Below are 24,245 nucleotides of genomic sequence, written 5' to 3' on the forward strand. Positions count from 1 at the left end.
GATACTTTAAAGAAATTCGTAGCGTCGGCAGGGAGCAGGAGTGATGATTTTAAATTCTTACCAATGCCTGCTCGTCCACCTCTGAAGCTATCCACATATGATGGAAAGACCTCCTGGCAGGTGTATAAGACACAATTTTCTATCGTGGCGGATGCGAATGGATGGGATTCCCAAGCTAAGGCCTGTCATCTCGCCGCTTCTCTAAGAGCCGACGCAGCGGATATCCTTCAGACTCTTCCCGAAAACAAAAGGTTAGATTTCGAAGCTCTGTCCGGCGCCTTGGAGTTGCGCTTTGGGGAGAAGTGTTTAAAAGACTACAGCAGGCTCCAATTAAAATCTCGTCAACAGAAGCCTACCGAAACACTTCAGGAGCTGGCCGCGGATGTTGAAAGGCTGTCCCATCTCGCCTTTTCGGAATGCCCGACAGAAACAAGGGAAATCCTGTCCTTGCAATACTTTATCGACGGCATCCGAGATACTGAAATACAGAAAGCTCTACGAATGGCGGATGTAAAAGATTTAAAAAGTGCTCTAGTGTACACCATGAAATTTGAGGCAGCCCAGCAAGCCACTCGTCGAGACCGCTACCCAGTTAGAGCTGTGCGAGTCCATGAGCCAGTGGATCAACTGATGGCTCGTTTAGATGATTTAGCCAGACAAGTCGAAGATTTGATACGAAGTAGGAGCGAGAAGAAAGTGGCTCTAAGGTGTTGGAGATGTGGTAGTGAAGGTCACCTAAGACGGAATTGCAGAACACCCCAGGGTACGGAATATAAAGCAGATGATTTTACCAGACAAGTCAGTGGCTTGAGACGGAACAGAAGTGAAAAGAAACTAATTCTAAAGTGCTGGAACTGCGGAGTTGAAGGCCACATACGAAGAAAGTGCAGACCCCGAGGTACGGTAAATAAGACCATTTCCCAGCAACAACGCAGTAAACAAATTAGTGACCATATCGAGGAACGGAGGTTGCCAGATAGTGAAAAACCTTGTTTTAAAGCTCTTAAAATTTATACAGTGAGTGGCAACAATAACGGACTGTCCATCAATGGGAATATCGATGGAGTTCCTTGCAGTATGATCATTGACACAGGAGCTAATGTTACCATCATTAGGAAAGATTTAGCTGAACAGTTTAAAGATAAACTTATTTGGACGCCATCCTGTGTTACCCTTCAGACTGCGCCTGGTGACAAGATCGACATAACTGGGAAGTTAAACGTAAACATCACGTTTGGAAGTGCCGCCTACCATCCCACGGCATATGTGGCGGATATTACAGATCCATGCATACTCGGATTGGACTTTTTAAGGAAATACAATTTTTCCTTAGACTTGAAAAACAACAAACTGCTTTCAGGATCTGAAGACATGACTATCCATCCTAAGAAGGGATCCTCACCTGGAAATGCCGACGCTTTGTCCGAAAGAACCAGCTCGAGAAACAGTCAAAATCATGCTAGGGTCGAAAAGAAACACCAGACTACCAGCTATTCTCCATCTCAGATGCTCTTCGGTCGAGACCTTCGTCTGCCTTGTGACCGCCTGTTTCATCGCCGTACGGATGCGCCTTCATCGCCTGAGGAACACATCCAAGATGTCAAGGCCCGTTTTGAAGTGATGCACCGTTCCGCACGAAAGCGAGTGAACTTGGCGACGGAGAAAGTGAAGACCAGATACAACACGAGAGCTGCTGGACATAGATCCAACGAAGGAGACAAGGTGTGGTTGTGGAACCTGATTCGACGAAAAGGAGTCAGGCCTGATTTACAGTCACCTTGGGATGGTTCGCACACAATCCTAAACAGGCTAAATGACGTCATGGTTCGGATCCGTGAGTCTTCGAACTCTTACGACAGGTTAGCTCATTACTATGGCCATAGTACGTAATGTAAATAATTGTAAATAGTATAAGACCATGGTCCATTTTTGTTTTTAAATGTGTATTTGATTTGTATTTGATAGCATTTGATTTGTTTTATGTATTGCATTTATTGTTCATGTTGTTTATTATTGTAATGTAATGCTTATTAATGCATTTATGCCACAGTTGTAAGTTTTGCTTCCTGTCCAGGGATTGTACTGCCCGGGACGTGCAGTCCTTGGGAAGGGGGCAGTGTTACGAATTTGGTATTTAAAAAGCTAATGTTAGTTCAATTAGAAATTAAATGGTTTTATTTCTCGCGCAGTGCAGCGCGTGACGAATATTAAAAGAAAGCTAAGCCGGAAAATTGAAAATACAAGAGCGCGTGCATTAAATAAATAAATATCTCTTTTTGATTTCGAGAAAGTACTGGAAAATTCTAGCGCGTGATTTTAAAATCTTATAAAAGGAGGAAAACATCTCAGTTTGTAGTAGTTGCTTAGTTTGTTGTTGTTTAGAAAACTACTGTTGTTGATTGTAGCGAATTCGCGGATTAGCGTTCTTTAGCTGTTTTGAATTACGTTCTATTGGACATTTGAGTAGTTAAAAGAAAACTACTGTGAGATATTGTAATACTGCATGATAATTTGAGAAAATTTAAGCATTTTTGTTGTGATAATAATAAATTTTTGTTCATTTTTCATTGGACTTGTGCATTCATTTTATAACGAACCCGTACGCACGCAACTATACGTTTCCACCCTAATATGGGCATCTGGAAGCCCGAATTTGGGATTTGTTTTATTATCTATTTCATATTTTGTAAAGCTTTAACGAACTTTTTATTAGCAAACTCGATGATTTAAAAGTGAGCAATGGCAACAAGCTACAAGGAGGAGAACTTTCTATCTTCAGCGCACGGAACTGTGTATCGGAAATTCTAAAGATATGCCTATTTTAAAATTATTTTGTCATATTGCTGTTGAACTAAATTTTATGGTTTAAGTGCAAAGAACATGATATTTAATAAATAGAGGTAACACACAAAGGGTTAAAAAAACGCCCCTTTGGACGTAATATAAAATCTGAAACCTTTCAGATTTTTTTGTTTTTATCTTGTGTATTTTCACTCTTTGAGAATTAAAACATATGCTTCTGATCAATAATATTTCTTGATGCTGAGAGACATTGTTTGGTCTGTTACTTTACAAACACCCAAGAGCTATTACAAAAACAAATTTGGAACTAATTGAAACTATGGTATAAGATTAAGTGCTTCATTAAAAAAATATGCTAATTGAAGTTTCTGACATGTGCAAATGTAATTGGGTATTTATGACAAAGTTTTATGTAATTGGCATTAACTTAATAAGCACTTAATGTTTAATAAGGTAGAATTACTGTTTGCTTTATTGTAACATGATGTATTATTATCTTAACATTGATAAATAATTTTAAGGAATACAGGAAGGGAATTTAAAGAAAATCAAGTTTATAAGTAAGTTACAGTTGAATTAATATTGAAAAGGAGTTAATTTTTGTTGAAATGAAAATAATGCAGTTTCTGTAAATTTACATTTTAAATTTATCTAAGATTTGGTAACAAAATGTTCTTTTAAAATCTGCTTTTTTCAGTTTCTACAAGTCTTATTGTTAAGAATTCGTAAATAGAAAAAGTCGTGATAGGAATATTGTATGCATAATGTTAAGTAGCTAGCAATGTTAAGATATTGAGTAGTAGCACTACATTTGAAATTACAACTTATTCAAAAATAAAATCTATAGCAGTAGATTTAAAGCTGATTGTAGATTCATGTAAGACAAAGAAAAAAGATCTCAAATGGAATAAGAAATTTACTTTTTCCTTTTCTAAAATTCAGTGTACCAGCTGCAATATGAATGAATATTGAATATTATGTCTTATGCAGATTAATTTTTATGAAGGCAAATGTTTTGGCTGCATAGAGTTTACATGATTTTCTGCATTAATGAGTTACTGATTTGCCAAATTAACTCGACTTTTTGAATTTTTTTTTGTACTTTTAGTATTAAAACGACTGACTGTTAACTTTATTTTCAAAATCAGTTTTGTTGATAATTAGGCTTAATGTCACTGAATGACAAACTTTTGGCCATCCAGAAATAATTTAGGAGTATTAATTTTTTATTCATAAATAAACCACTGACATAACAAAATTTAAATTTCTATAAGAATTTAGTTACATTATTTTTAATGCAATGATGTGTGCTAGCTAATAACAAATTGTTTAACATACCTTGCCAAAGTACTAGCAAACCTTGCCATAGAAAAGTACAATTTTAAGTAACAGTGCAGATTGCTTTCCATGGCTCAAGTATTTGGGCTTCTTGGCTTACTCAGCATGAGCGAAGAGTACTTGTATCAATTCAGCGACCCCCCATCTGCTGCTAATTAGCTAGGGATACCATACCACACCCACCACAGCTCTCTGCAAGTGTTCATTGGCATTTCACCTCTTGACTTGGTCACAGAGCGGGAGAGTACATTCACCTGTATTTTGCGCCTAAGACAAGATGAGGCTCTATGGAACAAAACATATTTGCTTACTGAGCATGAAGGAAAACACACAAATATCTTTGCCACCCTTCAAGTAATAATCATGAGGATAATATTAGCACAAAATTTTCGACAGCATGTAATTGTGAAATCATGATATATATTGACGGCTCCAGGACGGAAACTGGAACTGGAAGGGGCCTGTGTGTTATGAAAGATGGCACCTGTGTGTTATGAAAGATGGTGTCCCCATACACAAATGGCAACGAAGGCTGTATCAAAACAATTCAGTCTTCCAAGCAGAGTTAATGGCCTTAAAAAAGGCGATTAACCTCTCCAGCTGCTTTAATGCACCTGTACAAATTTTGACTGACTCAAACTCAAGTCTGGAAGCCATTGGCGGTACCAGGTGCAGGAACCCACTCGCTTTTGCAATACAAAAACAACTGCTTCTAATTTCGTTAGACTTAGGCTCTAGTTGCACAGGGTTCCAGCACACAATGGCATCATCAGTAACAGAATTGCAGATGAACTTGCTAAGGAAGCAACAATGACTATTTACCTACCAGAACATCCACAATTGTTCCCAAATTCCTATTTCAAGAAGACTGCATATGCACAGCTAATTTCCAAATGGCAACCGAGGTGGAATGAATCAACCACTGGAAAACGTACTCTTCGTTTCCTACCGCAGGTTTCCACAGATGTATCTTCGTTTTCACCAGTGCTAACTACCTTCCTCACTGGCCACGGCCCATTCCCGACGTATCTGCCCGTTTTGGAATCGCTGAAAGCGATACATGCAAGTGTGGACAGCAAGGCAATCCTGACCACTATGCATTCTCCTGCGAGTTTACAAAGAGATACTACCTGTCCAAGCCTTCAGAATCATACTGGAAAGAGTGGGCATTGCACTTAATGAGGCATAAAGGTGCACTCAGTAAATTAATCAATGTATTTCAGTACTGCACTACACACTACAGTTAATATACACTTGCATGAGCATATATTCTGAATAGTTCATTCAGTTTTCATCCTGCAATCATTATAGCTTACTATTGTAAAATTATTATTGTATTTTTGTAAAAAAAAATTTTCATAATAATGTGTTTAATAGCATTGGTAATGCTGATTACATACAACCATCAGTACTTATATTCTGCTTATGAACTGTTTTTATACTAGGCGTACTGAATGTGTATATTGTTGTACAGTACAAAGTCCGTAATCCGGATGTCCATTATCCGGAATGATTTATAATCCAGACTTCAAAGCCACAAACTTACGCATGTGCGTAATGCGTTTACGCTTGCGCATAAAGAATTTACCCATGTGCACTTCCGATAGTGAAGAAAGTGAAAGAGAGGAAAAAATTTTGTTTGACAAGTTAGTCGGTATTTTTGACATAGCAATTATAGGACTTGAACAGTGGAACTTTGTAACTGAACAAGAAATTATGTCTATTTATAGAATTAAAGAAAAAGTATTAGCACAAAAAACAAAGCAACTTAAACAACTTACATTGAAAGAAATGTTTAATAAAGTAAACAAATAAATAGTAAGCTCCTTTTTTTTTTTTTTTTTTTTTGTAAATTTTGATACCCTTTAGATCATAATTGCTCTTTATTTCATAAATTACGGTTTCATATTTTTAATTGTATAATTTCTGCATGCCATCTTACCAGATTAAATTGATGATCTATAATCCAGAAAAAACCATAATCCGGAATTGCCAAAATCCTGACGAGTCCGAATTATGGACTTTGTACTGTACTATGTATTGTTCATATACTATAATGTCCAAATATGTCTGTATTTAGATACTTAAGTTCATACTTTAGCTTAAGTCTTCTATTTTCTGTTATAACCTAAAATATTACTGAGCCTACTCATATGTATTTTTAATAACTGGGGCAGGTATCCCCATGGAAAGGCCATTGATAATGCATGCAATATATGTACAGTAACCGTGTCATGTTATAGGAAGTCAGTATTTAGATACTTGGTTTAAGTCTTCTTATGTACTGTTTTATACTATGTATACCGAATGTGTGTATAGTTATACTATATACCACTCTTACACTATGCAATTATGTTCAAACATGTTGGTACATATTCAGTGCAAGTCTTCTACTATCTGTTACAGTCTAAAGTATTACTGAGGCTATCCATATTAATTTGTTAATAACTGTGGCATGTATCCCCATGGAAAGGCCATTGATAATGTGCATAATCTATGTGCAGTAACCATGTTATGTAATAGCTATGCATAATAGCATACTATGGTTTAGTAACGTCTGATCATTATGCATTATTTTCAGGAATAATTCCACAGAAATATCCACAAAGGCATGATGGTATTTTCCTAGAACTTTGGACTCTCCACCTCTACTTTTGCTATTGTCTAAAGTAATCTCCCCCCACAAGTAATCGTAGCATTCCTATGCAAGGTGACTAAGCAACAATAAGCTACCCTGTCCATGAAACCCTTCAGTGGCAATGAATAAATTTATGTCTGTCTGTCCTACCCTGAGATTCTTCCACCAAACAGGCATCATTCCGCATTGATTTTTAGGATGGAAGCCTGCTCCATGGTGTACAGTTAAAATGAAGATAACAATAAAGTAAAATATCATAGGCTGACATACTGGATTAATATTTAAACATGAATAGAAGTGGAAGAGCTTTCCCAGACAACCCATCTGCTTCATCAACACCTTAAAAAAAAAAAAAAAAAAAAAAAAAAAAAAAAATCTGCGAAGAAGTACCGTTAATAGTTCTTATGCCCCCTTTGTTGAATGTTACTCAATGGTCCTGTCTGTGTCTAGTAACATTTACAAGATTATTAGTAAAATCTATTGGATGAAATTAGAAAGGTCAAAACCCTATATGATATAATTTCCTTGAAAGTACAAAATTCAATACCATTAATATTAGAAGTCTGTAGGATGTAGACTACGAATTCTAAAAAATGCATACCAATATTTCTTATATTGTACATGCTTAATTGTAACTTGGAAAAAGAAATGTATAACAGACATGTTGAAATTCGTGGCTTTTGTTAAGCATGGTTTCATAAAAATTTCAAAATGGATCAACATGAAAGGGGTTCAGATACACAAGAAACATTATTTATATTGATGATGATGCAATTTAACTGCATTAGTAATAACTATATAAGTGATAAAGTGATTATTTTGTTAGGATGTTTTAGTAAAATAATATTTTCTTCTTATTTTCACCTTGCAAAACAATTACTTTAAGGATTTGGCATCATATTTGTTTTATAAATAATTAGATAAAAGCTCTTCTTGTTAAAATGCATTTTGCAGTGTTTATTTGAATTTAAAGGGAATATAAAAAATAATATAAATTATTTTACCAACCTTTACCTGCATTTCATTGGCAAGCAGCTCATGTTATTTGAATTTAAACCAATTACTTATTAATAAGCTGTGCTTAAGAGAAACCATTATTTAATTGCTTTCTTGTAATTAAGATTATCCAATTGCCTTTATTGAAATATGTTACTTAAATGTCTTTCCATTATTGTTTGATAATAATTGTGTGACTTTTTTGTTGCATATTTGAAAGGGGAAAAATCCATTCAATATAAACTAATTCTGTCTTGGTTGTAAAGTTTAATACAACACCTTGTGTTTATAGAATTCAAATAAACTAGATTTCTTAAATAAATAAATAAATAAAAATCTGAAAAAGTTCAGATTTTAACATTTTCGGTCATCTTACTTTATTATGATTAACATGTTTCGGTTCTTGTCACACAAATGTGCCGTTTTTCTTTCTCTAAAATATAATTGGCCAATGTGTTATTAAAACGAAACTGAAGAGAAAGGAAATGAAAAATCTGAAAGGTTTCAGGTTTTAACAGTTGCCTAAAAGGATTAAAAGGTTAAGGTTTTTACCCTCTCGCTGAGTTGAAGTCTATTAGTCTGCTGTTGCACTCACTCCTCTTAACCGTTTTATTATTAAGCATTATTAAGTTATTATTTTATTATTAAGTTTTATGTATTATTCTTTGAACTTAGGCCATACACAATTCAACAGAAAACTACAGAAATTTTAAAAGCAGCATATATTTAGAATTCCCAGTGAACTGTTGGCATATGTTTTTCAGTTTTTTTCAGTGTTTTCTTAGTTCATCATATCAATGTTCAGTTTTCTTATCAAGATGGCTTGCCCCCCAAAAAAGTCTTTTTATTATTAATGTGTATTTCTTTATTAAATATCACGTTCTTCATACTTATGCCACATAAAATTCAATTCAACAGCAAAATCTTTAAAAATGGCATTTTAGAATTTCCAACATATAGTGTTGCCACTACTCGCTTTCAAATCATCGAGTTTGTTAATAAAAAATTCATTAAGTTTTACAAATGGAGTATAAAATTCAAAATTCGGGCTCCAAGTGCACATGTTTGGGTTGAGGACAATGTTATTCAAAATTTAATCTCTGTAGGTACCATCATTTTTTTCACAATGTGAGGAACATACATATATTACATGGAGATTTTTCCCCGTTTAATTTCTTTGAATATAATACAGGGCGATAATATTAGGTGGCAACATTTTGAAAAGTGATTCACCATTTATAGTGGATGATGCAAAATCCTGCTATGAGACTACTAACCCATTTAGGCTAATAAACAACATTTTCTGAAATCACTTATTTTTATAAATATTTTGTTCCCTTGAATATTGTTTTAAAAGGAAAAAAATTCATGGTGTCCTTTATTCCTCTAAAGTTTGATATAAAATTATCCAGTATGGAATTTTTATCTTTATTAAATAAGATTTTATTAAAGGATATAAATATTTAATGAATCTTCAGGTAGCAACTCCTTGTTTGCAAATTATTTGAAACAACTGTTATAATTACATATTGATTTCATGTACAGTACAAAGTCTTTAATCCAGACCTCAAAGCTACAAACTTTTTGCACATGTGTGAATGCATCATGCATTTACGCATGCACATATGCATTTATGCATGTGCATAATACGTTTATGCATGCGCGTTTAATGTATAATGGATGGTATAAGCTAGGCTAAAATTATCTAATTATCTATTTCAGGTAATGTTGCAGATTGCGTTGTTCCTTAATCTTCTAATTGGATCCGGCTTATTAGTTTTTGCAGACTGTTAGAGCAATTTTATAAAAAGTAAGCTTGAACTTTCGATTATTTAAAAAAGAGTTTCCGATTCTGGAGCTGCCAAAGGATCTACAAAGCGAAAGCATGTTTCGATGTCCATCAAACAAAAAGTAGAATTGCTGGAAAAAAAAAAAAAAAAAAAAAAAAGGATAAAGGCATGAAGAAAGTGACAGTGAGGTTAGTGAAAACGAAAACATTTCTATTGACAAGTCAGTTGGTATTCTCGGCACAACAATTATAGGACTTTAACATGAACAGCGGAACTTTGTAACTGAACAAGAAATTATGTCTGTTTATAAAATTAAAGAGAATGTATCAGCACATAAAACGAAGCAACTTAAACAACTTACATTGAAAGAAATGTTTAATAAAGTAAACAAATAAATATTAAGCTTTCTTTTTTTGTAAATTATGATACCCTTTAGATCATAATTGCTCTTTTATTTCATAAATTATGGTTTCAAATTTTTAATTTTGTAATTTCTGCATGCCATCTTACCAGATTTAAATTGATGATCTATAATCTGGAAAAACCCCTAATCTGGAATCGCCAAAGTCCCAAGGAGTCCGGATTAAAGACTTTGCACTGTATTTATTGCCTTAGTTTATACTTGATTTTAAAATCCTAAAGAAAAATAGTTTTGTATTATGATACGAAGTGGTTCAAGGAAAATAATATCTATACTTGAATAAAAGAAGCTATACTTGAATGTAACATTCCTCCTTTGTATGCCTTTATAGTATAGCATTTAATATAACCAACTAGCAAGTGGAAGGTTCATGCTTCTCACAAAAATATCAGGTAATTACTTGCACTGTGCAGCTTCATGAAAAAGTTTATTATTTTGTAATGATGCATGAAATTCTAGTGGAGATATTTCTTTTTTCCTTTTAATTTCTCTCTGATTGATGGAATTTGATGCAACTAAGGAGAGGAAATTTTTAATAGTGAGATGAATCACAATTCCTTTGTATAAAGTTTCAATCTTGGTCAGTGTTTGAGTACATTTTTTTATATTTTTCTCAATTTACTTTCTGCTCTGTGTTCTGTTCTTTATCTTGTGTCTTATTTAATTTTTTTAAGCTCGTTTATTAATATGACTATTATGTGCTGAAAATTCTGAATTTTTTTTTCTTAACAGTTTCCACCAACTTTAGAAATATGTTTTGTTCCTAAAACTGAACATGCTTCTCAATTTCCTGGAATATTTGTCTTCTCAAATCCATCACGAATGATGAGACCTGTTAAAAATATTAAATTTCATAGAGATGAACTTATTGGAACAATGGAGCAAGTTTATTTACAAGTTGCATTGAATTTCAGTGGTGTTATTCCAGAAGTAAGTTCTTTAACATGTTATCGGTCTAACCAATCATTGTGTTAATCAGTCTAATGAATAATGTTTTTAAAAATACATTAGTTATAAATAAATTAAAGTAGTTCATGAGCTTCTGAAAATTGCATAAAATACGTCATCCATTTTCAAGGCTTTTATGTATTTTGAAAATTTTATTTCAAAACGCATTCCTATACAATATTTTAATTCATCCCGTTGTTTCAGTTATGTGAATGCAACTAGAGTTGTTTGGTTTTATTAATGGCATTTTTACTATATCAGAATTAAATTGATTTGTCCCCACAAAATGAATTTTTTTTAATGTGGATTGAAATTGAAATTATGATCAGTACAGTTAAAATTTTAATGATCTGCATATGGCTGTAATTAATATTCACTTTTGAATGTAAGGGAATAAAATTTTGATATTTAGAAAATTAAGTATGATAGTGCCAGTTTCCCCCCCCCCAGCACTTGCATGTTATTCTGTTAACTAATGCGTAATGACCAATATGAAATTGAAGGGGGTCTGTAAAATGTGTATATTTTATATAAAATAGTTAATTTCCAAGGTGGCTGGTGTATAGATCAAGAGAAAAAAGAATGATCTAGGACTTACAATATCAATCTTACTTTCATTATTGGTTGATAATTTCATTTAGTTAAAAGTTTTACGTAATTTTTATTATTTTCATAATTTCAGGTAACTTGTCATCAAGAAATTGCTTCTACCAATATACTTAGTATACTTGCTAATCAGATTCCTTTCTCTGATCACAATCAAAGTCCTAGAAATATGTATGAATGTCAAGTAAGAAGTTGGTCACTTTATGTTAATTTTTTTTAACTAAATTCTAATTAATTTATCTATTGTTATATATTAATTTTCAGATTGCTATTTGTTTTTGGTTTCTTCATTTTAAAATTTTTTTTATAGATGGGCAAACAAACAATGGGTACTCCTTGTCTTACCCTTAAATACAGATCTGACAACAAACTATATCATTTACAAACACCTCAATCTCCTATTGTTAGACCCAAAAAACATGACTATTATCATATGGATGATTACCCTTTGGGAACTAATGCTATTGTTGCTGTGATATCTTACACTGTAAGTATCAATCAAATTTTTTGCAAAATGTCTTATAGTTTTTAATTTTATTTGCAATATTGCTTTATACATTCCGGGGGAGATGAGTGAAATTACATGTGCGCTCCTTATTTCATATGAGAAGATGAAGTTAGAAGTTTCAGTTGAGAATTTCATGCATGATGGGACTCAGGAGTTTAGGTTAATTTGTGATTTTTAAATACGTAGGGATGTGTTATATGTGTTTTTTAATTGATTTGATGTGCTATTCACGTATACCTTAATTACTCAAGTGTTGTAAATCAGTTGTGCATTATGTAATATGAACTGGCCACTGTGTGTTTCTGGGTTTGCAAACGCTGTGTATGTATGTAAAGTCCCAATCACGTATTTTTCTGCTATGAGGGACTGGACTTCCAAAGGGACAATTCTCAAAATTCGCACATTTCCACGAAACCCACTTAGCTATGCAACTATTTTTACTTACTACTAATACTTGAACGCCAAACAGTAATTGATTATTGCTCAGACTGGGTTAACGTGATCCTTCAGAAGTGGAACTTTCGTCTGATTGGTTGATCTCTACCTGAGACAGAGCTGCAGCCGAAATATTTTCGGCGAAGTTTCAAAAAGTCTCATGTAGCCAGTACATCATTTCCATAGCTAGGCGGGACATCGCTTCCAGTGGAGCTTTTTTTTTCTCTAGGAATCCTCCCATCTAAACCAGTGCTACCAGAACCTCGTTTCTCAGAAATGTCCCTTCTAACAGGGACCATTGCTAGATATGATGACCTCTTAAGTGTGCATGTGGGAAACTTCAGTTATACATGTTAACATAAGCCACTTTCATTTGGATGAGTAAAACATGCAGATAATTGGGGGTTTTATACATGCGTGTATGTTGCTCTAACAAAACGATTATTCAAAATACAGTGTGACCGCAGTATATGTTCAACTTGATATACATCCTGTTTGAATGTGAAGGCTTTGTTTGAAACTCGAATTCATTGAACTTCAGCTTTGTGGATTACCCTTGTTGACTTATTGTATACTACTATTCTGTACGACCTACGATAAAAACTCTGAATTATCATGTAATTTCCCCCCTTGTTTTTGTATGTGTGTGTGTGTGAATGTTTTGTAAATTTGTTGATAGTGAGTTTTGAAAAAGAAAAAGAAATTGCAAAGAATCAGGCAATGAAGCAAATGGTCATCCACCATGGAGTTGGAACAAAAAAAAAAAAAAGTGTTCAAAAGTATGAACATGACATGCATATTCAAGACTTGGCTACTACATAGCATATGCCAAATATGATGGTGTCTACAATTATGGTGGTATATGGTATATTTAATTATGGCAAAGCACACGAGGGCTATCTGCCTAAAGGGAGGGATGCCTTTCGTGGAGGACTTTCTAAGGGAAACTGGCTCGTATACACGTTACACATGGGGAAAACCATGAAAACGCTTATGCAGCCAGCCCGTTCGCGGGATTCGAACCTCAGACCGAACTACCAGTGTTCAGCGTCTTTACCGCTCGGCCGCTGGTGGGCTTGTCTACAATTATGAAACACCAAGATGTATCACTAGATCTACTATTATAAAACTAACTAGGCTAATATTGTGAATGATGTGAAACTGAGCTCCAAAGTCCAGAGGCATTAGAGCATGTTGAGAAATTACTTTTGATCTGTATAACAGAAAAGCATTTATTTCAGTATTTCATTCATGTACAGTATATATTTCATCCACTGCAATTTGTGGATGACAGCACAATTAAACAATGTTATTAATTAACAGTGTGTGTTAATAATTAATAATATTAAACAGTGTTATAACAGTAGATTTTTATAATAAGAACAGGTGAATTATTTTCACTTGATTTCTTATTGGAAAAGTTTATTTAGTGTACATCCGAGGCTCTGAAATGAGTTAATGTTATACACCAAGGTACCATTTTATATTGAAAATTTAATATATATTTAGCGGTACTATATTCCTTTATCAAAAACATTCAGTAACATTGGCTTTTATAAAAAGCTTTTCCTCTGACATATTTTCCCCCTTTTTTCTTATCCTCAGGCTGCTAACAATAAGGCACACTTAATGTTAAAACTGTTTCAAATATGAAAAACTATTTTCTGCTTCTTTAGTTTTCTGCTTGTGTCATGTCATGAACTATAGATTTGATTAATTGTGTTCTATATCTGAAGTAACTATACTAGAAACTAAAAATAATTTTTAAGTATAAATATTTTCGTAGAATTTACTAGGTGTATAGCTGCATGTATACTACACACACACACGCACACACACTAATGTGTATTTAATGAAACATTCCCACATTATAATAAAGCAAACTTGGAAGTAATGAACAGCAAGAATTTTGATTGCATAGATTGTTGATTCTTATTAAAAAGCAGACTTGGCAGCTGAGGCTGATTAAATATTCGACCGACTTTATTTTAATTGAAATATGCTAATTTAAATCATAATTTGATTTACATGTGTGTGTGCGAGCATGCATCTGTATTTTGCTTCAACATAGAGAAAGTAAACGTTTTATCCATTTCCCATAAAAGTCATAATTGTTGGGCAAATTGCATGTTTGCTTGCTATTTCTGCACATTCTAGTTATACATTTTTCACCTTGTGCAACTGCTGATACCTTTCAATGTGATCCACAAGCAGTTTGCATTTCAGTTTATCAGTGAAGTGTGAGGCAGGTCAGTACTACACAGTTTAACTAGTATCCCCTGTTCCCCTCACAGCACTAGGAGTGATACTGTGTCTGTTGTTACCCATAATTTCGTTTTTGGGGAATGGCCTAATATCTGAATACTCAGTAGTCCAATTTATATTTTTAAATTTGAGTCACTATAATAGCTGAAACTTAGTTAATGCAAAGAACCTTAGCCTTTTTATTGCTAGTCCTTCCATAGACCTTTAATGGCATGTCCACTGCTAAACAGCAGAGTTAGCTCGTGCTCCTTTTGATACTTAAAAGATAACAACAAATGGTATTTCAGCTTCATTTGAACAAAAATGGTAAATCATCAAATATTGTTTCAATCACCATCATTGATATTGCAACTATTTTCCATCATTTTTTATGCAGATTTCCAACAACCGAAGCATATTGTTTTACCAGTACTTCAACACTTTTTGATTATGATGAAATTTGGAACTTGCTTATAAGGGAGGTGCAAACTGTACTAATTTTTAAAGAAAAAAGGCCTTTTTCGTGCTTTATACAACTTGTGCAAAAAATTGCGAAATAAAGTTGTATTTTGAAGAAAGCATTCAATGGTGCTGCAACATTTCAATGTCTTGTGGCAAAAAAGAGCATTTGTAAAGAAACATGGGTTCAAATTATCGAGACTGAGCTTTTGATAATTTCGACCATGCCTGAGGTTGAGACATTTCTGAGTAAATACATAAAGTTTTCATTTTATGGTATTAGTTCTTTGTTGTATTTTAAATGAAATGAGTGAAAGTGATTTTTGTTTTTTGAATGTATATATATTCAAATGCTTTAAAGCATGTAGGCATTGTAGTTCTTCATACATAGCATCCTTAGCTGCTAATAACTCTTCTGGTTTTACTGGAAGACTCTTGGTTTTTAACTTTTAACCTTTGTTAAAAAATTGTTTTTCAGCAATAAAATTAAATTGTGCAAATAAAATTAGTAATTTTCTGCATAATAAAGTTTTATTTGATCTGGATTGTTTTAATCTACTGTAGACATTTATAGGTAAGGCACGTTCAGCTGCCCATGAGATCTTGTGGAGTATCTTTTAGTATTATCCATACAAACTGCCACTAGTGCAGCAGTAGCTTCCACATGATTTTGATGCTCAACTGCGGTTCTTACTTCCGTTTCTTGCTTACTTTGAGGTTGATTTGGAATGGCATTGGAATATCCTCTGGACAAATGAAGCACATTTTCATTTTGACAATGCAGTGAATATAGTAGAATCCCACAAATTGGACTAATATGGACAGAATGGGTGACGAGTTACTAAAAATTTCGAACTTTACTAAATTCACAACTACAGTATACAAAAAACAAATTTGTATTTACATATTCAATTAATGTACTAAAGAAAAATTTAATACATAAAAGACTAGGTTGTCATTGTTTATTATCATATTCACTTTGAAAATTCTCTGTGATAGTAAGAACTTTTCATAATTTGTTTATTATTTAATCATTAATTTAAAAATATAATTATTTGTAAGAAATGTCAATGTAAGATTAATATTTAGCTGTCAATTATTAATATTAGCTGTTAAGCCTTTTTACAACTTCTCCAGAGGTGTTTATTGTTTTCCGTAAACGGACGTGAATAAGGAAATAAATATTAATTATTTTCATACAAACTCAGGTGCATAATTTTATTTTGCATTGAAAAAAAATTGAATAACTAAAGAGAAAGAGACTAGGTTGTTATAATTTGTTCTCAAGTTTTGTCCCACTTGCTAAATGTTCTCTGAAAACTTGGAAATGTTTCATGATTTCTTTATTTTGAATTTAAATTAAAGTTTTTGACTAATTGAACATATTATAATTTTTTTTATATATTTCAATCTGAAATATTAAAATTTAGCTGCTAATATGTTTGAAGTACAAAATGTAACCAGAAAAGTGTCCTGTGGGTCCTTTATATTTCAGACAAAAAATAAATATAAATTTGATTTTTTTGTATTATTCTTATTACTTTTTATGTCTTTTTCGGTAAATATTTAGTAATTCAAAATTTAGTTAAAATATTTTTTATTGATACATATTTTTTTTTATTCTACTTAAAAAAAAAAAAAAAAAAAAAAAAAGACTGTCCCATTAGCTATTTTTAAATCGTGCATTTGGTTGTCATGCTGTCTGAATTCGAGACCACTATCTGAAGGCATAAAATTTCATTCTAGTTGTCATATCAATTTGTTTTGTTTCCTTCTCATTCAGCATTTTCACTTGCATAAACATTATCACAAGGCAATACTTTGAACCCATATGCTGAGAAACTCTAACCTGAACAAACTAATAAAAGTTCACATTAGAGTATAATCATATTTAGGCAAGCATCTAAACAGCTAGTAACGGAAAGGAATGTGAGTGGTAATCAATGGCAGGAGTAGTGGGATTTCGTGAAAAAGCAAAACCTCTCACCAAATTCATTATATAGGTCCTAATAAATAGTTTCACACAGCAAAAGAGACAAGAATTGCAAAATTAGAATACCATAATAAATCTTTGAACAGGACAGGAAAGCATGCAGATACTGATGCATATATAAATACTGCAGTTACAATAAGGCAATAATTAAATGTGTTTATACTGCTTACGGCATATAAGCGATGTTGGAAATTATTACACCCTAGCTACTGATAAACTAGTGTTTGCTAAAGGAGGCAATCCACTCTGAACGAAACATATTTTCAGGCATTTGGGGCAGCATTTTTGGCGTGAAATATTATTTTATAGGGGTTACTCACATGGATCATCGAGAAACATAAAGAATAATAAGATTCTAAACTAGATACTGAATTAAATTGAGAAAAAAACAAAAATCTGAACACCGTATGACTTCCACTTGATTACTTTGTACAGCCTATTAAATTATACACGTTTTTTGCTGCACTCCATTTAATAATTTAACATTTATTTCGTTGAATTATTCTAACATAATTAAGTGATCCCTAAAAGCAAGTTCAAAATACTTCAAAATCTGTAAATTGTGAAATAAACTATACCGGTCATTTTTTGTCATGCTCAAGTCAAACTTCTTGTAATTTTAAATTTTCATAGCAAATATAAAACTTTTTCATATAAGTATAGAAACCCCAAGAAATTGCATTAAAAGTTAATAGATTCCGTTATTTGTCGAAAATTAATTTTTTCTCCTTTAAATTTGACATTGCAAAAACCTGAAATTTTTGGCATTTGAAACACTTCGGAAGTATATGATTACAACCAGCGATTTCAAAAATAAATACCTCGTAAGCTGGTAGGTGTGTATATACAGTACAAAGTCTGAAATCCGGACATCCAATGTCCGGAATGATCTAAAATCCGGACCTCAAAACCCCCAATAACGTTTTTCGCTTAGGCTTTGCACATGTGCATTTGATTCCCTCCTCTGTGCATAATAAAACATATGGAGAGTCCCGATTCTTAATTTCACTTCAACACTAAATAAAATTCTTTGTTATTGAAGAAACAATCATTCTAGCATAAATTTGTACAATCAGTAATTTGGCTCCATTGCTACATATCTGCTTGGCACACATCTCAAACCGAAACATTCCACATAGATACATCGTTGATCTGACAAATCATTGTTTATTATACTTTACTTTCATCACCGCATGTTTATCAACACATAACAATTTGAGTAATAACTCATGTAGTGATGCCTGAACAATTTTTTTTTATGTTAGTAATTGAATAATGAAGGTTAACTATGTATGTTAACCTTTTATGTTGACATTATGCTTGGCAATGATTACAGATTTAAGTTAAATGTGCTAAAAAATTTTGACAAGGAAAAATTTAACAAAAATTTCTTTTCATATGCTAAAAATAAATTTTGTTGGTGATACTCATAGATTACATTTAGATCTAACACTGGCCCTCAATAAGGCTTAAGTATATTTTGAAATTTGTTTATTCAGAACTCTGATAAGCCTTAAGCATGTGCAAGAAGTATAATAAATAACTAAATTAATACAATTCAGGCTTAATTGTCTCAGTACGCGATAGAAGCAACATAAAATTTAACAGAACTACTTGTCGTTAGTCGCCAAGCTCATAATGCATAGCCAAATGTGTAGATAGCTGCGAATTTTAAAGGTTTACGGATATCGTAAAACAAAGGTGAAATTTTCCAGTTAACGGATTTTGTAAAGAAATGTGGAGAAGCGGTAATAAATGCAGATGATATAAAAGAAGTTTTTCATTATGATGACAATGCTTCTCAATCATCAGTCAATTAATAAATAGCAAAATCTGTAGTATGGTTCTAGATCCAAAAAATACTGCTATCGATAGTGAAGAATGGGACAGAGAAGTTACTGAAAACGAAAAAATTTTGGTTGTGAAGTTGGTCGGAATTTTCGACAGAGCAATGACAGGAGTGGGGAACTTTGAACGAGGATTATGTCTGTCGATAGAATTAAAGTATTAGCACAAAAAAACGAAGCAACTTAAACAACTTGCATTGAAACAAATGTTTAATAAGGTAAACAAATAAATATTAAGCCTTTTTTTGTAAATTTTATTACCCTTTAAATCATAAATACTTCATTATTTCATAAATTACGATTTCATATTTTTAGTTTTATAATTTGTACATGCCATCTTATTTGATTTAAACTGATGATCTAATATTCGGAAAAGTCCCAAATCCGGAATCACCAAACCGGATTTCGGACTTTGTACTGTATATGTTTGATACCACCGACCGATTGCGAGAAAAAATTAAGGTGCACAGCTAGATATTATAGCAGTCTGATGTACAAAATTTCAGTGTTCTACGGCTAATCGTATTTTAATTATGCAATAATGATACATATGTACTGATGTACCAAAAAATCTCTTTTGAATCCATTTTACAATCTGTTTTGGGAAGAAAGTCATCTAGATGGATTTCAAGTATTGCCCTGGGTGGCTAAAATTCCAGTTAAGTTCTACACCATTATATTATGGTAATCTAACACAACAGTTCAAAGCTTATGTTCTGCTTGACCGGCAGAAAACAATTAGCCATTGAAAAATTATCTCTTGTGGACAACACATGGCTTTTTTGTAAGCATATTAAATTATACATATTTTTTGGCTGCATTTCATTTAAACTTATATCCTCTAATTGTCCTAACTTAGTTCATTAAAACCTCAAGACAAACTGAAAATTACATCAAAAGTTGCAAATTTTGAAATTAAATATTCCACTAAATTTTTGGCATACAGGAGTTCTTGTATTTTTATTTTTTCTTAACAAGTATAAAACTTCCCATCTACAAGTGTAGTAACCAGCAGGCCACGTTGAAAGATACATTTAATTATTTGTCCAAAATAACTTTTTGTTTTAATTTGAGGATGCTAAAACATGAATATTTTCATTATTTAAAACAATTCTGTAACTGGAAGCGTATGGCCGCAACCAGTGATTTCAGAAATAAAGACTGCGTAATGGGTTTGGGTACATATATATTTGTATCTCTCTCTCTCTACATAGGTTTTGACTTTTACCCTTGCCTGCATGAATGACGAAACACGAATTTAACGATTGGAGAGTTAGGTTTGGAGGCAACTTCCCCTTGATAAGTCTGTCTCCTGCCTACTCAACAGTCATTCACTTATGCATTTAAAAAAAAAAATTGTTTAATTTTAATTTGCTAAATTAGTGAATTTGTTTTCATGGATTGGTTTTGCACTTGATTTGCTTATGCTTCTGAATTTAAATGATATTGTAGATTAGTTTGAGAATTAAATCTTTTATATGTTTGCACATTTTTTAAAAATTATTTTGCCTTTTTTTTCTTTATTTTGGCTTTAAATTTGCTTTTTTACTTTTATACGTGTTTATATGTATGTACACACATTTGGTACTACCAATTGCAACAGAAAAGGAATTCGCACAACTAGTTTTATAGCAGCCCTATGTACAAAATTTCAGCGTTCGATGACTAATCGCTTTTGAATTATGTGAGGTATATACATACTTTTGCAGAAACGTACAGTAATCACGAAAAAATCCATTTCAAATCCATATTACAATCCATTTTGAAATTAAGAGTTTTTCATTCTGTAGTTATAGACATCAGGCAAAAGAATAATAAAAATGGACTAGGAAAGGGTCAAAATGCATATTTCTGTTGAAATCTGATAACTGAAATTTTTAACCAATTACAATAATTCATTTTTCATACAAGGAAAAAAGTGATCGTTGAGTTATACAAAATATCGAGTATTCGGAAGTCAAGTTTGCGAGAATTCACTATACTCACAAATGCTGAATTTGAGAACTGGAAAATATGCACTCTATCTTAGAGGTTCCATTGCATTCACCAAAAGTGACAGTATGGTGGGAATTTTCTGCATCATTTATTCTCTCTCATACTTCCAGGAGTGAGGAGTCCAGTGAAATGCTCAGTCATTGGTCTGTCCTGACCTCAATTCATTCAATTTTTGACTTTGGGGGCATTTGGAACACTTAGTAAGCCATGACAATCCAAGAACTTTAGCTGATCTTAAAGCTAGCATTTCATGTCATGCGCTCAACATTTCCCAGTCAACTGTGGAACATGCAATCGTTCAATTTCAGAAGGCAGCTCGAAATGATGGATAAGATATGAAACATGATTTGTTTTAATAAAATTTGTAAAGCTGTTTTAAAGGTGTAATTTTTTAATACAGTGAACTCTGGTGCCAATATTCGTAACTGATTTGGTTTTTCTTTTGAAAGACATTCTCATCTCCTCATCAAGTTCACCACAAAATTTCACATTTTCTGGTGACTGGTTTTACCTGTAGGCAGCTTTCAAATAGGTTTCTTTAATTTTAGATACCCTGTATATTGAATTTTATTTCAATATATGATTTATTAGTAAGTTTATCCATATGAATACCAGGTGCACTTTGTACTAATTTTATTTTCATCATATTTAAAAGTACTTTGATGAATAAAATTTCACTATGCAGAATTTTTCTCAGTATCAAATTGTAAGAAAAATTTTTAAATGAATTCTGCAAAAGAACATAAAATTTAGAAAAGTAATAAAATGTTAATACATTTTACATCAGAATTGTGTTACAAATAGTTCAATAATCTGAATCATGCATTATAATGTGAATTATTAGAAGTCAGTTTGGAGTTAATTTGAAATGGTGTCGCTGCTGAGCATGAAAACCTCCTGGTTTTCTTGCAAGTTCTTTGACTTTTTTTCTTATTGCATTTTATTGGTCTTATTACACTTTTTTTATTAAATTTCATTTGATCTGAGATGTATTAATCTACTATAGAGATTTATAAATTTTTATATGAAGTTACAAGCAGTGTTTGTTTGTTAATACTCATATTTAATTTTGTTTACATCTATATATGGTAGATTACTAAGTTTATCCACACAAATACTATTTACATTAATTAGTAATCACGTTTTCATAGTATTTAAAAGTTCTTTAAAAAAAAAAAAAAAAAAAAAAAAAGCTTTCTTTCAACACTCAAAATTTTCTGTATGTAAAAATGTAAGAAAACTAAAAAAGGAAAGTAACCAAAGAACATAAAATTTAAAATATCCAGTTAAGTGTGCTGATATATTTTATGTCAGAATTGAATTACATATAGTTCTTTGCAGTTCCTCTGAAACAATGTTGGCACACAGGGATTTTAAGTTTGGCAGTTATGGCTTATGCCAATTTTGATATTTGTGCTATAGTGTGAATATGAGCTTATATGTGAAGCATTATTTAGATTTAAAAAGTAATTGCAGCTTACTTAGCATGCATATGCTGAATTTATAGTAGCATTTATTTATATACTACTATAAATTCAGTCTTTGAATACTGTGAATTCAGTTTGAATTTATATTATTTAGTCATCATTTGTAAAATATTCATTAATTTTGGAAAACCAGATACTTAAAAATGTATCTAAGCCTTCTTTCTCTCTCTCTCCATTTTTCATTCTTCTTTTAATAGGGTTTTGATATGGAAGATGCTATTGTTCTAAACAAATCTTCTGTTGAGAGAGGATTTAAACGAGGAAATATATTTAAATCTCAAATAATTAATTTACGTGTTATTGCTGGTGATCGGGGCAGCCGGAAGACTTTGGCTTTTGGTAGAAAAAATGATGAAGATTCTAAATTTATTGATGCAGATGGTTTACCGTATGTTGGTACAAGATTGAAATATGGTGATCCAATATGCAGGTGAGAACATTTGAGAATTTAGACATGTTTTAATGTTTGAATTTATGTAATATAAATGCATTTAGAACTGATTTATATATGTTAACCTGTCTTACTTTGTAGTTATATTGATACTAACACAGGAGACGGAGTATCTGTAAAATACAAGACCATGGAAGAAGCATATGTTCATGATGTGAAGCTCTTGGGAAATGATGATGGTACAGATACAAAACAACAAATTTGTATTAAATTCCGCGTACCTGTAAGTATTTTATTTAGATTTTAGAGTGTATGAAACTTGTAACCAGCATTATAACTTTCTTATCAGCTTCAGTGCCCACTTGGTTTGGAAATATTTTTAATGTATGGGTGTTCATTGAATTTTAACTTCAACATATGCAGTCACTTCTTGAGTTAAAGTTTTATGTTAAATCTACCTTTGTGCAGTTGGGAGTATCTAGTCTGGAGTATTGAAATACCTATAATGAAAGCCTGAGTTTCATTAGCTGGGCAGCTAAGCAATTACCAAAGATCAAGTATATTTAATATGCTCACAGAATGGCACTTCAGACATCTGCTGTGTTGAGAGAAGGCAAAGAAAACTGTATTAATACAATGCAGTCTCGGAGCATTGTAGAAACAGCTCACAAGACAAATGGAGTATGCAAGTACTGAAATTAAAGTCATGGGAAAAAAAGGCCAATTTTTGTGATTATATTTGCTCGTATAAAAATCTCCTACTGACCAAAGGCAGGAACAGGCGAAACAGATTTCTGAGAAAAGTGCTATTATTTGGTCATTAGAAGATGCCTTTTGGACCACTGAAGGTTGAAAGAGAGTGCTCTGTTTTCTGTTGCATCAAACTAATAATCAAGTGCATGTTTGGCATTATTACGATGCAGTGGTTCTTCCATACCTTGTAAGACCTGTCCAGATTAATGGTTGCTTTTAAGTGGTCCAACACATACTGTGCTTTTCAAGTGGGTAGAAGACATTCAAAAAGATATGGTACTATTGAAATTGTGTTTTGTTGGATGGTTATAAAAGCTTTTAGATTGCATAAACATTTCTTCTAATTTTCTGATTCTGCTGGAATATGTGTGAGATTCTACAGTGCTGTTATCAACCTGTTTGCTTTTTATGACTTGCTTTGCATATTGCATAATTAGAAATATCTCCTTCTTTCAGCTCTATATCAAATTAATTCCAAAGGGAATTGTGTCATTATTAGAGCAAAAGGTGGCCAGTCATAAAATTGGTTTGGATAGTTCAGTGAACATTCTTTTATATTTTGTAACTGTGATGATAATTTTCCCTTAATGGCAA

The 24,245-nt window shown here is 32.4% G+C and overlaps 1 protein-coding gene across 3 annotated transcripts in view; it reads left to right on the forward strand.

Annotated features, from left to right (window-relative positions):
* Polr1B (RNA polymerase I subunit Rpl135) overlaps window positions 1–24,245 on the forward strand; it is a 168,501-nt gene that overhangs the window by 109,509 nt on the left and 34,747 nt on the right. For all 3 annotated transcript variants that reach the window (XM_085818338.1, XM_085818339.1, XM_085818340.1), the window contains exons 17-21: window positions 10,718–10,915; window positions 11,616–11,723; window positions 11,850–12,026; window positions 22,705–22,937; window positions 23,040–23,181. In XM_085818338.1, coding sequence (XP_085674464.1) covers window positions 10,718–10,915; window positions 11,616–11,723; window positions 11,850–12,026; window positions 22,705–22,937; window positions 23,040–23,181 — 858 coding nt within the window. The remainder of the gene's footprint in view (window positions 1–10,717; window positions 10,916–11,615; window positions 11,724–11,849; window positions 12,027–22,704; window positions 22,938–23,039; window positions 23,182–24,245) is intronic.

This window comes from Stegodyphus dumicola, chromosome 6 (assembly GCF_044657685.1).
Source record: "Stegodyphus dumicola isolate Sdum_Otavi_A_Nest chromosome 6, ASM4465768v1".
Taxonomy (NCBI): Eukaryota; Metazoa; Arthropoda; class Arachnida; order Araneae; family Eresidae; genus Stegodyphus; species Stegodyphus dumicola.